General features: G+C 41.5%; 2 protein-coding genes across 2 annotated transcripts; one reads left to right on the forward strand and one right to left on the reverse strand.

Moving 5' to 3' along the window:
• Positions 1-79: 79 nt before the first annotated feature.
• On the reverse strand, positions 80-11,291 carry gabra6a (gamma-aminobutyric acid type A receptor subunit alpha6a). The gene is made up of 10 exons (XM_069171588.1): positions 11,245-11,291; positions 11,057-11,163; positions 10,884-10,951; positions 10,258-10,478; positions 10,089-10,171; positions 9,837-9,980; positions 8,756-8,908; positions 8,404-8,651; positions 2,774-3,018; positions 80-1,023 (listed from the first exon to the last, which is right to left on the reverse strand). Exons 1-10 carry the CDS (start codon positions 11,289-11,291, stop codon positions 1,002-1,004), a joined length of 1,338 nt encoding a protein of 445 aa, XP_069027689.1. The 3' UTR covers positions 80-1,001.
• Positions 11,292-11,710: 419 nt separating this feature from the next.
• On the forward strand, positions 11,711-13,775 carry nudcd2 (NudC domain containing 2). The gene is made up of 4 exons (XM_069171473.1): positions 11,711-12,166; positions 12,856-12,904; positions 13,008-13,159; positions 13,518-13,775. The coding sequence occupies exons 1-4, from the start codon at positions 11,978-11,980 to the stop codon at positions 13,599-13,601; spliced, it is 474 nt and encodes a 157-aa protein (XP_069027574.1). The 5' UTR covers positions 11,711-11,977; the 3' UTR covers positions 13,602-13,775.
• The last annotated feature ends 72 nt before the right edge of the window (positions 13,776-13,847 follow it).

Below are 13,847 nucleotides of genomic sequence, written 5' to 3' on the forward strand. Positions count from 1 at the left end.
CAGGAGTGGAAAAAAAAACAAAAAAACAACAACACTGTTAATTTTAGGCTTGTTTTATTATTTTTGTTTATTCTGTGGCAGATGAGTTGGTCTATATCCTGCCAAGGTCAAACAACGGGACACACTGTCGGGTAAAAATGGTCAGATCAAGTTAAGAGCAAGTTTATTGCCTCTGTTTTTATCTTACTGGGCACAATTAATGGCTAAAAATAAAAGAGAAAAGCATTCCATTCCTTACAGGTACACACTTTAGATACAAGCATCTTCTCGCAACAATTATGGACCATCCATATAAAAATGGAAAATGAATGCCATCAACACCCATGGGTATTATATCCCACTCTTCTCTGCAATGTTTCCAGAGGACCTGCAGTACATCTGAAAATGCAAAGGGAGCACCAAAGCAGAAAGGTGGGATGGAAAACGCAATCCCACAATTCATTTTCTCAGGTTTGAGTAAATTTTTTGAAGCTGCAAGGAAGGATGCGAGCCTCCTCTAAATTGTCTTTGATCTTGTTGTAGTGGGAGCTGTGCTTCTGTAGAGGGCAGGCTTCTGAAAGCATTGGTTCACTCTTGCATCACCACCAGTTACAGCCATCACAGATTATATCATCCACATCTTTTTGATGTGTTTCTTGGTTTGTGCGCGTGTGTCTAAGTGTGTGTCTGAACATCATGCATACTGTATGTGTGTGGCGTCTGTCTCGGTCCACGGCCTGAGAACTTGTTGTGTGTACGTGGTGGGGTTTAAAGTGATTGAGGCCCGTGAAGGGCAGCTCTTCAGTTACTGATCAGAACACAAGTGGGCAGCGGTCACAGCCTGTGAAATGAATAGATGTGCAGCAGGAGAATAAATGAGTTTCTGATTCATTTCCTCTGTCAGATGAGAGCAGAGTGAATGCTGAGAGCTTGTTCACAGAGAGAGGGGCAGAGGAGGGTAAGGTGAGGCTGGCTGGATGCTGAAGGTCTCTCCGGCTGCACGTGCCCTTTTCCAGGTCCTCTCAGATGTTAAGATTCTCATCCCTGCAAGACCAGAATACAGCAGAGCGAATAATGTGAGTGGGGCATACAGAAACCTCTCTGTTTCCACATTCAGAGATGCTTTCTTTGCAGTAAACTGCACAGCCAAAACTGGTGCTGTGCTCCCCGTCCTCTCGGTGCCTTCTTAAAAAGTAGCGAGCGAGAGACACGGCGAAAATGTAAAGGGAAAAGATGTGATGCAGCTCCTCTCATGCTCTCCATTTTGTCTCTCTCATTAGTCTGCAGAACGTTATAAACAAAACAACCATAAAAATTCTCTGACAGGAACATGAGAAACATGATGAGCATATTTGCACTCCCCAATGTTACATAACACATCTCTCTCTCTCTCCCTCTCTCTCCCCTCTCCCTGTCTTTTTGCACTGCATCTTTCTATTTCCTTCTTGGACATGGAGCTTTGTGTTCTATAAGTGGCTCACTTATAAGCGGGAAAGTGAATAGTCGCTTTTTCATGTGGTTAATGTACAAAGTGAGCTCTGGTTTGTGTCGCCTGTGACTCTTTCTCCCCATGGAGAGACGATGTTGTCATTAAAACGGCCGGGTTCTGCCAGCCTCCAGGTAAACCTTATATAAAAAGAGAAGGGAGCTCCATGCATACTTTCCTTCTCAAATTAACTGAGCGCCCAGCCCCTTTTTGTATTGTACAGCAGTGATGATGATAAAAGCCACAGTGCTGGCATCAATGCAGCAACAACGCCACTTAACATCATTCTCCTCTTTTTTTTTTTTCTTTTTTTTTTCGCCTACAACTCCCGGGGCTGTTTCAGCATTAGAAATTATTGATGTCTTTACTGCCTAGATAAAAGTCTTTGACAAAAACGGTGGGTAGTTATTGCTCCATTGAAGCTATCATAAGAGCGAGTGAAACAGGATTTTGGCATACAACCTTTGTCCACGGTTGAGTTTTTTTTCCCCCTCCTTTTTACCTTATTTGGAAAATGGTGGAAACCCTCCAAGTCTGTCTCAGGCCTTTTTACTATTTATCGAAAGAGGGGTTTTCTCAATCTGTTGCTTTGTCACATGTAACGCAGAAGGTCAAAGATTTAACTGTTTAAACTATGGTGTAAACACAAAGAAGTAAGCTAGAGTGTTTTTTTCAGTAGCTTTTTTTAAATTAAAAAAAAAAATGTATCTGGATAATATCACCTTGTCAGACTTCAAAATACTATTCAAGTGAAACAAACTTTGAAGGAAAGAAAATCACTTGGGTATAACAGGTCAATGTATTCAACCTGTTATGTGGAGTAGTAGATGGACACTGCTTTGTAATAAAGGGTTGCAATGACAAAACAGTTGAGACTAACTTGTTGTAATCTCCAGTACCTAAAGTGTAAGAATATAAAGATGAGGCTGTTGATAAGTCTACATTTTTGTTACCGTCTACAAATTTCATGTCAGACTAAAACCAGCAGTCCCATGTCTGTATACTTTCTGACTTTCAGGAACATCCTGTCTGATGTTCAGCTGGACATTGTAGTCTTTGATTTATGTACCAATATGTGACTCAAATAATAAATAATGCAGCTCTATGGCACAGAGGAATAAGATATATATTAGGATTTGGCTACACACAGAGGGTTCATTTCATAATTGGCTTTGTTCATTTCATGAGTATTATTGACAATATAAAATAAAACAGAGAGAATATCACCATTTATCCTTTAAATATCTGGACTTCTCAATGGTGCATTTAACCTAGATATACCAATGTATTTAAGAGTGGGATGTTTACCTGGCCCTCTCCATGGTGTCTTTGGCCAGGTAGGTGTACCAGTAGATTAGGTTGAAGAGGGCGAAGGCCAGGGGGAAGAGGATGCGGGCATACTTGTCAATGGGGCTGGTGCCAGCCAGTTGTGGGACTGGAGGAAAAGCTGAGCCCTGCTGAAGGAAAATCGGTAGAGGGGGAGTATCTACTAGTTCGCTGCGACACACTGAGTGGTTTCTCCTCTTCAGGCTTTCCCGAGTGCCGCCATCCATCTGGTGGGAGGTGGTTAGGGATCATTTGGAGGAAAGGGGCGTGGTTGTGTTAGTATGGGGTTTAGTGGTGATCATTTGTGCTAAAATAAAGGTAGGAGAAATGTTTAAAAAAAACACACAAAAAAACAGGGGATGTCTACCCTGCAACATGCTTGCATTATGTATTCAAGGCTACAAGTAATGTCTGTTCCCACAGGAGCTTTCTCTCAATGGTATGCCAATATCTCTACAGAGCGCAGCAGGTAGTTTGCTGGATGCCTATAGGGTGGTTAGGAGATTATACAGGGAGAGTGCTGGAGTTGTTCTCCATTCTCACACTGAAGCTATTTTTAAAGAATCTAACTATGAGCTCTACACGTGAGACAGATCCCAGGAGGACGCTGTGGTGGCTTACTGTATAAGCATAAAGCATAAAGCTGGGGATGAGAGCACTACAACAGCACATATTACTATGTAATGTATAGTGTGCCCTGAATGGAAAAATGAAAGAGGCAGGCTGACTACTTGCAAATGCATAGAAAAAGGTCTACTGTATCTATGGCATGATTTTTCTTTTCTCTACATCAGTCTGAAGCTACTGACTTTCTGTTCATCACTAACATCACTGCATCAAACTCTGCAACACTCAAAGGACTCTGTACCTCCATTCACTATTATTAGCTATGTAAATGCATTTAAATGTTGAAACGATGGTGTTGCTGAGCAGGTTCCTTTCATACCAAGTTTAGGAAAACACCTATCCTATCAACACGTAGTAAATCTGGCAGGAGAGATGCATATGGTATATCAATGTTCATAACCAGGAACTTAGTGCAGTGTTGTTTTTCAATTTTTGTAACTCAATGTGGACAGTCAGATTTAAGTACAAAAACATGTTGATTGTACAGAGATTGTTTTGGGTTTTTTTTTTTACATTATTTTGTCCTATTTTTGATGAATTTTGAAACGTTTTCATAAATACACTTATTAACTTTTTGCCCAGGGTTAGACGAGCTATATGGAAGACTTTTCAATACCAAATACATAAAGAAATACATATGCCTGTGAAATAAATAGACATGGATACAAAATAAATTCTCAAATAAATAAATGAGAGAATATTAATAATAATACATTGACAGAAATAAAGGCAGATAGGACACTAAATTAATAGGTTTATACTTTTGAAAAGGACAGTTTTTAAAGGACTACATTTATTTGCAACAGGGGACTTGTTTTTTCTAATGCCACAATTTAATCCTTTTCTCTGTAGCTGGAAAATAAACAAACCAAACACAATTTTACATGATTATTCAGAACAGATTAGGGTTGACATTGGTACGACCAAGCATCTATCCACAGTCGATCAGTCAGTGACAAATTTTTGTACCTTGCAGGAATGAGAGTGAACTCTGCCCCAAAATAAGTTTTTTTAAAACACACATTTACCCACCAAATTGTCTAAGGAGGCTCAAACAATGACGGGAGCTCCAAACTCTTCGCTACACTTGCAGAAACATCTGTAACCCCAAGGAAGCCATAGTCTGAGCCTCTCTGAGCTCCACACAGTCCGGCGAGGTGTGGTGGGAGCAGATGGAGCCTTCACTGGTCAAAGCAAAGCCACTGAGACAATCACACCCCATTCATTACGATAGAAATGTAACTGTAATCTATTCAAGCAACTAAGAGTTCTAACCCAGGAGTGGCCTTTCAGTGATGTTGGATTTAGTCTGTAGTCTCAAAGAACACACAAGAACCTGTTGGTATAGAAAAACCTCCAGAAACTTGCCAACTGGCCAGTAACCATCTCCAGCAACCAAACTTTTCTTCTGGTTCCTCTTTTGCCTTTCTTGGAGCAAAGGGAGGTACTCCCATAACCATCTCTTACAGAAAAACATCTGAGAGGGATTGTACTCGTCTCCATAGCTTTCTCTCATACTGGTCATGACCCTCGAACACCCCAGGTGGCAAAGCTGGTTTTCTCTTCAAGAGAAGAAAATGGTTGGGCATGAGAGGATCCAGGCCATAAGGATCATGCAATATTTTTGCCAATGATTCAAAATGGCCCCTTCTTCACAGAACTTGTATGAAGTCCATCATCATCCAACCTTTCTCACGAGTATAATCATCTGTTCCCACACAGCACCACAAAGTGAACCAGCAGGTGGATTAAAACTCCAATGAATTCCAGCCTGCGACAGGACTTCTTCAATCGTATTGCGATTCAAAAAAGCAATTTTCTTCAGTTCTCTTTCTGCCCCAGTGAAGTTGGTACCATTGTCTGACTTTGGATGTGCATCTTGTCTTCTACTACTGTTGAAACACTGCATGGCAATGAGGCATGAAACGGTCTCCAGATCAACTTTCAGGATCCTGCCTGTATGTGGAATTCTTTATGTCTGTTCTGAAAGAACAAAATTTCCTCACTTCATTTTTCTTGCTGGCAATGGAAATTCATGGCAACCTCTGCTCCCGATAGATCACCTAGGAAATCACTGTGACCCTTTGTTCTCCAATCTGCATCAAGCTGTCCTGACTGGTTTCCTTCAGCTGGCGAGCCACAGCAGCTTCCAACTGCTTTCTCAGGCAATCAATCAAAATGAGGTGGTCAGTTGGATTAGGTATATCAAATTCACTGATGGTATTTGCTGTTTCCTCCTTTTTGACCTCATGGTCAATAGAGTCCATAGAGACTTCCACCACAGTTTTAGGCTTTCAGAGGATTGCAGGACATTCAAGGCACCTGCTATTCTTCCTCAGGGCATTGATTGCAGATCCGGGAGATAAAACAGCACCAATCAGATGTACAGTCATTCTGTATTTCACAAGGTCTTCATTGACATCTCCATATGGCAACCAGAGTGAAAACTTCTGCCTTCTGTAGCAACTTTCACCTCATGTAACATGGCTTGAATGTCACCCATGAAATCCACAGGTTTCTGTCTAAAGTTAGTGAACTTTAAGCAGTGCACCGGTGAGTTCAGGACCGTAAAGGAGTTGCTGTTTGTGATGTAGCGTCAGGACACGCATAGACGCACGCACGCACGCACACGCCCACGGTTCATTCCCGTTCCATACAGGTTACTACATCGGGACCCAGGAAACTTCACAGTTATTTGTTCTGCCAGTAAATGATCATGGGTGCACACTTGATAGTTCCAGCATAACTTTACACCGCTGGTCATTTACTGGAGGTCGACTCTCCTTTCAGCATCTTCCCGGGGCTTCCCATTCAAACAGAGGTATCAGGTGTTTAATACGCCTGTAGCGATGCTCACTTATGTGACGTCATCAGTATGTGACGGCCCCCGTTAATTTATCTGTTTAGCTTTATCTGTGAACTATTTATTGGGCTCAATGAAGGAAAAACATTTTTTTTTTTCTGTTTTTTTTTTTAAGTAAGCAGACATCTAAACCTCTGGGTTTAGATATTTAATTTATTGTATGTTTTATTATGATCAATTAGCTTGATGGGAGGGGCTTACTACATTTAAAGGGCACTGTGGGCCAAGTTACAGAGCAGGTAACAGCTACTTTGATTGAGACACAGTTGATTTTTGTAAACCTTTTGGTTTGGAATTTGTTTTTATTTGTTTTTTACAAAAAAAAAAAGTGTTGTTTGTTGGTACTGTTTTTTCCACTTGTAAATATATTTTTGCCACCAATCTGCACTTCTGGGAGACGAGCACAATAAATTGCATTCTACCTATGATTACTCCATGTTTTGTGTTATCTGAGGGCTGAGCTTGAACCCCTTCACACTGTTCAACAGTTTTTCTAGAAATGTGGCTCCAGAGTCAAACTTTTCTACCATTTTGCAAACTGTCAAATTTATTGCAAGCGTTTTATCAACGAACTTGACAACCTGTTTTTGAATTCAACACCGCAGACAACTTGATTTAGAAGCAGTTTCCTTTACCGCGTCGCGCATCTCCACGATAATTAATAAACAAACAGAACATTCAATGAAAAGTCTATTGTACTTCAACAATCAATGCATTGAACTAATGTCCAATAATGCTCACAATTTAAATGGACATGAAGCAGTAGAGCCCAACGGATACCTCATACAACCAGCTTCAGCATTAGCATCGTAGCTGTCTTCATTCTCTCTCCTCCATTAAGTCCCAAACATGCCGACATTTTCAAAGCTTTCAAACAAAGTCCCGACCGGTTCAGTATTGTTGACTAATATTGTGGGCGCTAAGTCCACATTTTTTTTAATTGTTTTTCCAATGTCCAGTTTGATGATAATTCAACACGCAAATTACAGCAAGACAAACAAACTTTGGCGCCACAGCGGTCGAACATCTTTTCTCTTTCCAGGTCCAAACACCTGACAACGTCAGTGACCTTCCTGTATACCTGAGCTCATAATGAGTGCAGCGACTCCAAGTGTGCACATAATGAATAACAATTCAATTCTGGTTATTGCAGCAAGAGAGGGAAATAAAAAAGAACTCGGAAATAATTGTGGTATTAGTAATAAAAGTCCTATGAAAAAGGCTAAGCGATTTATTTTTTTCAAACCTTACTTTTTAAAATGAAGGGGGAAAAAAACAATTTATTTATTTCAACTATATTGGCTCCCATTCATTTCATAGACATATTTATTTCTGTGTATTTGTTTATCTACTCAATATTATGTTCGATATTCCAAAAGAATGCATACTCTTTTTCATTACGATAGAGCCAACAAAATATGATTAGCTCAGCTGAGCATACAAAGTGGAAGTAGGAGGAAGCGAGCTTGGCTGTGCTAAGCTAATTGGCTAAGTGGCTGTCAGCTGCAGCTTTACATTTTCAGGGCTGTGTGGCAAAGTTTAGCACAAATTGGACGGTTCAGTATATTATTATATGCATTTTTAGAGAGAATATTTAGCATTGCTCTCGTAACATTGTCAGGCTAGTGATGAAGAGTTTGAAAACGGGATCAAAATCAATGCACCTGGCTTTTTCCATACATTCTTCTCACTAGTCACAACCTGGTGAATATTTCGCCTACAATGCCAGCATCGTCATCAGAGGTTTGGATGTGTTATGCCAGTAGTAGCTAATGTAGCTTCTTTAGCCTTCAGCAGAGATGAGGAGTGGGCTACAGAGCTCCGGTAAACTCTTTTCTTCTAACACGTTTTTTTTTTTTCTTTTCTTTCTATTTTCAGCCCCTCTCTCCCCAGTGACACTGACTCATCATTTGAATCCATTTATCAGATCAGATCCTCTGGTATTGCAAAGGCCTTTACAGACCTGTAAACACACTTTCATGTGTGAAAATCAGTGGGGTTCCCCTTTAAAAAAAATAATGCAGGCCTGTATCCCTATTTTTACTTTTTTTTTTCTCTTTTTCTGTGAAATGAGAATGTTATCCAATAAAAATGTTGATTTTTGTGTGTGCAGACTGCTCACCGAAACTGAGTCTTCATCGTCGCTGGCGGCCAACATCTGAAGCTTGTCTTGTTTGATTTTCTGCTTCTTCAGCTGGTAGGCCTGCAAGGTGGCGAGGTAGTTTACCGCTGCAAATTCAATGAGAGCCGACGCCACAAAGGCAAAACACACAGAAATGAACCAATCCATGGCGGTGGCATAAGCTACTTTGGGCAGAGACTGCCGGGCGCTGATGCTCAAGGTGGTCATGGTCAGCACTGTGGTGATGCCTGAAGGAGAGGCAGGTATTTATGAACCACACATGCAGATGGGGACCATAATGTCAAACTGATTACACATAAATTGCCTAACATTGCTGGGAAGAGGGGCATACCAGCAACTGTGCGCGCAGGAACAGACTCTTTGTTGATCCAAAAAGAGACTTGTGACAGTACGACCACCATTATAAGAGGGATGTAGGTCTGTATGAGGTAGTAGCCAAGCTTCCTCTGGAGGTGGAAGTGGACCACCTGCACAGAGTAGTGACCTGCAAGATAAACAGCATGTGTAAAGAGAGCAACCCTGAGGGACAGAGCAGGGTAACACAGGACGGATGCCCTTGCCTGCCCTTGAAGAACAATAGCTGATGAGAGAAACATACAGATATACTGATGCTGTTAGGATTGGAATAGCTTGCCGAGTTGTACGGCAGCATGTGAGAGCCATGAAGAAAGGAGAGAGGAGGGAAGAGAGCAGGGCGAAGAGGAGGAGGGAAGGAGCACAGAGAACATGAAATTGGGATAAAATCAAGAAGAGGACGAAGCAGTGAGTGAGGTGGGGGCTGGAGGAGAGCATGCAGTGCCACTCTGCGTAACACTGCCCTGCTCTGTCAAAACACATGCATGCAGACATTCACAGACCAAAAACACATTGCATTATGCACACGCACGTACAGATGTTCTCCCGCTCACTCTGTGTTTATTAAATGTGTATCATTTCTACGTTTTGGAGCCTGCCTCCTCCTCTTCCTCTCTATTTCAGGGATGTGCTGGGTTCACAGCAGGGAAGCACTTCTCTTTCTTCTGGTGAAAGGAGAAAATGCACACACACACACACACACACACACACACACACACACACACACACACACACACACACACATTCACTCAACTCCATCCTTCCTCCTCTCTGTCAGTGCATCTACTGGACTTTAAACCCTGTAGTTGTTTTTCAAGGCACACTGTACGCATTAGGCCGGACCACTTAAGCATCTGAGATGTCTGCTCAAGGAGGTCTTTGCTTTTAAATCGGCCTGCTGGGGGGGAGTAACGGACACTCGCCCAAAGTTTGAAGATATTAATTTGACCTCTTTTTTACTTGAAAATGTATCAAGTCGTGAGAATTTTTTAATTAAACTTCAAAGCATTGCTATGACTGTAAATTGGAGTATTGTGATGGTTAACAGTGAGAATTACCTGTGTTTGATCTGAATATCTCACTGGATAATGTCTGTGCCACGAGATCGTACTGCAGAAGACTCATCGACTCTTTGGGACACTCGACGGAAGCTATCGGCCCCTTCCCCCATGTGAACATGATTTCACTGGAGGTGTATGCATCTAAAATGGAAACGCATTCAGGAAACAACTTAAAGGTGAGTCCCATTCATAAATATGGACATTATTAGATGTCACTATTAACAAAGTTAATATATATGCAATACTCACAGCTTCCAAACCTGAGAGGACAGGAGTGGCCGTCCATGGGGAAATTGACCAGGCTCATTGGACACTCTGCACTGATGGTCAGTCTAACAGCAAGAGGACACACAGAAATCAGTTTCAGCTATTCATTTCAATGAACTTCATGTTCAACACCTGTATTATCTAAGATCACCTCATGGTGTAGAGGACAGTCCCATTCTGCATAATGCGGAAGAGCTTGTTAGGTGTGGTCATGTTGTGTGAAATAGACTTCTTGGAGTTTCTGAAGAAAGTGTCTGGTGTCCATATCTTGTCCACCATACGGTTGTTCAGTTTCAGGATTTCAGTGTTGCCTTCGAATTTCAGCCGCTCATCAACCCACATCTGACGGAAGAACATGTCCATGGTGTACTCCTGATGCATGAACGTAACATATTAGCGGATACAAAAACACATTTTCTACAAATCTACAATCCTAAACTCTAGTTTTAAATTCAGATCTTTGCTCACTCATTCATCAGCATGCGCAATACTGGAGAGATAATTCAACACACAGTGAAAGGTGAGGAGAGATGACAAAGCAATGATGGATGCCACTCATCCCAGATTATCATAAATCAATCCATTCAGCCATTCCCTCCATCTGACATGTTGTCATATTGATTTAGAGGCCATCAATAATTGAGTTATAGGGCTGGTCAAACAGATTAAAGCTCATTAAATGGTGTGATGGCAGATTACCCATAAGGCTGGTCACTGAAGCACTATTATCTCCCACAGTCAGAACATTTACATCTCCATACAGAAGTAGTATCTCACCATGTCAACATCTGAAACAGGTCCAAAGCTGGTGACAAAAAAGTCTGTTTTCACCTCTGTAACACCTCCTGAAACAGTAATTAACAACTGCACAATGTAGCCTATAGCACAGAAATAGTATGGCACAATTTCCTCAATGTCCCTTAAATACATAAGACTAAAAATGTAATTACCTCCAGAACCAGGTCGCAGTCTGTTGTCATAACCATCTAATAGTCTATCCAAAGTTTGAGTGATGTTGTCAGAGAATATCTTTTCATTTCCCCATACATTACCTAGACTGCAGAGGGAGAAAAAAAATCATTAAACCCCCAGGCTCGCTGTACTTTAACCGATGTCTATGTACAGACAGAAGACTCACCTTATCCAGCAGATAAAAGTAAGCAAAACGACTGAGTGGACAGCCATCCTTGGCAGCAGTTTTCAGTCAGCTTCCCCAGCAATTCATACCACATAAAATAGCATATGCATGGAGTAAAAACAAATTCAGCAAGGATCCTTTTTAAGTGTCGTTAAAGTGACTGATAAGTATGCATGAAGACACATGAAGCACTGAGAATGGAGCTGTAATCTAATTAACAGATTAGCAAATCCACTCCATTTTTAGACAAACGGTGGTTCAGCTGTTTACTGGTATGGCTAAATAAAGACAATTATAGCAAAAAAAAAAACAACAACAAAAAAAAAAAACGTAAAATCAATGCAACACATCGAAATTACATTAGAGTGTACTTTGTGCCTCAAGAGATCAGGTTCACTTTGTTGTAGTTCAACCTATTAAACAGAAGATGGCGCTGCAACCGCAATGACATGCAAAACCGGAAGTGACCCAAACATAGAGAAGAAGACGAAGAAGAAGAAGTTTAGAAGGAGAGTGGTGCGAAACATCACGGCGAGAGATAATATAATCAGCAAATACTGAAATACATTATCGTTTAGATATTCTTAATAATAGTTGTTTTAACTTGCCGGCACGTTGATAGTTGTTCAGATTTACAGTGTGGTTAATTGTTAGCGTAACTTCTACAACAGCTGGAGACACTGTATGTTAGTCAGCACACGTTAGCCGACCGGTCAGCCGGTGAAACTGCAGCATGTCGGCGCACTTCGAGGAGAGGAGCGGCGTCGTCCCTTGCAAGACGCCCTGGGGCGCCTGGTACCAGACCATGGAGGAGGTCTTTGTCGAAGTCAACGTGCCTCATTGTACGTCCGCTAAAGAGGTCAAGTGCCATTTGGGGTCCAGAGACATCGAGCTGCACGTCAAGGGGAAGGAGATATTCAAGGTGAGCCACTGAAGAGAAACTCGCCATCAATTTTACTAAGAGAGAAAAAAAAAACAACAACATGTGAAGTAGTTTCTCTTTATATTTTCCGAATCTGTTTGTTTTTGCATTTTGGGAAGCAGAAAGTAAAATATGTGATTTATGAAGTCTGTCACTAAGAGATTATAGTGGCACCTTTTGGTTTGTATGTAAATCACTATAATTCAGACTATCAGTGTTTTACAGGTTTCGAAGACTTCCTGTTGCCCTATTATTGCCTGATCAGATTAACAACTCCCTGATGCATCCCACCTAACAGTGGTCCCTATTTTATTCTATCCTATTCTGAACTCTGAGGCTGCAATGAACACATATGTTCATTATCACTTAATATGTCAATTACTCTCTTACTGAACTGATCAGCTGTTTGGTCTCTAAATTGTCAAAATTCACTGTTAGAATTTTGCAAAGCCCAAAGTACGACCTAAAATGTATTGTTTTCTCCAGACAAATTGTCCACAACCAAAAGATGTTCATGGAGGACTAAAGAAACCCAAAAATATAAAAAATGACTCAAAATGTTTAACCGGTTATCAAAATAGTTGACAACAAATTTCCTGTCGATCAACTAAAAGATGATTCAATTAATCGTTGCAGCTCTAGTTAAGACATACAGTATAATAAATTTACTATCGTTGTTTTGCATACAGGGAAAGTTGTTTGACACAACCGTGTCTGACGAGGCTACATGGACACTAGGTGGGTTGCTCACCTCAAAGAAACATTTTCAGACTTCACTTAAGACTTTGATGTACCAAAGCGAGCTTCAACCCTCTCCTGTGTGCTTGATTTTTGCCCTCAGAGGATAAATGTCTCATCCGGATCATTCTGATGAAGACCAACAGAGAGGCAGGGAACTGCTGGTCCTCACTGCTGGAGGGGGAGTACTGCGCGAATGCCTGGGTCCAGGACCAAATGCAGAGGAAGCTCACTCTGGAGAGGTTTCAGCGAGAGGTTAGTTCGATTCAGTGCCACCTGCAGCGCCATCAAATGTACTGTGTTTCCAAGACGGCGTTATAAATTGCACACCTGTGAAAGTTAGAAAAATATAGGAAAAACAACTCTTTAGACTTCAGCATCGTTGCGCTTAACCACCGACACTGGTCACTGATTGGTCCGCCCTACAGCGGCCGAGTGATCGAGAAGTTAAACAGGGTTTTAAGATTTTAATCGCAGCGAAGAAAACTACGGCTGCGAGCTGGCGGAACCAGGCTAATCCCAAATACTGTCATCAATGAAATTGTGAAAGGAATGCAAAAAAAATGTGGCGGTGTGGTGGCTGCAGATGGTTCAATTGCGTTCTCTTTTTCAGAATCCTGGATTTGACTTCAGCAGCGCAGAGATCTCTGGGAATTTTGCTGGCGGTGGTCCGGACTTTTCCAGTTTACAGAAGTGACCACTGCCGTGATGTCAAAAGCTGGTACATGCTGGATGCGTCATCTCGGTCTATCCTCCACGGCATGCAGGGGACAGTTGTTTTTTGGGGGGTGAGGAGAAGAGGGATTTGCTTCCCAAAGAACTCAATTATTGGTTGTTCCTAAAAGACTTTGACTGTTTTTATATCTGCGCGTTCACCTGGATCGTCTCGGCTACAAAGGACAGGTTGTTTTTTTAAAGCCTGATTTGGCATGTGGTCTTTTAA

This window comes from Embiotoca jacksoni, unplaced genomic scaffold (assembly GCF_022577435.1).
Source record: "Embiotoca jacksoni isolate LCO1_2020_lvr unplaced genomic scaffold, fEmbJac1.0.p SCAF_5, whole genome shotgun sequence".
Taxonomy (NCBI): Eukaryota; Metazoa; Chordata; class Actinopteri; family Embiotocidae; genus Embiotoca; species Embiotoca jacksoni.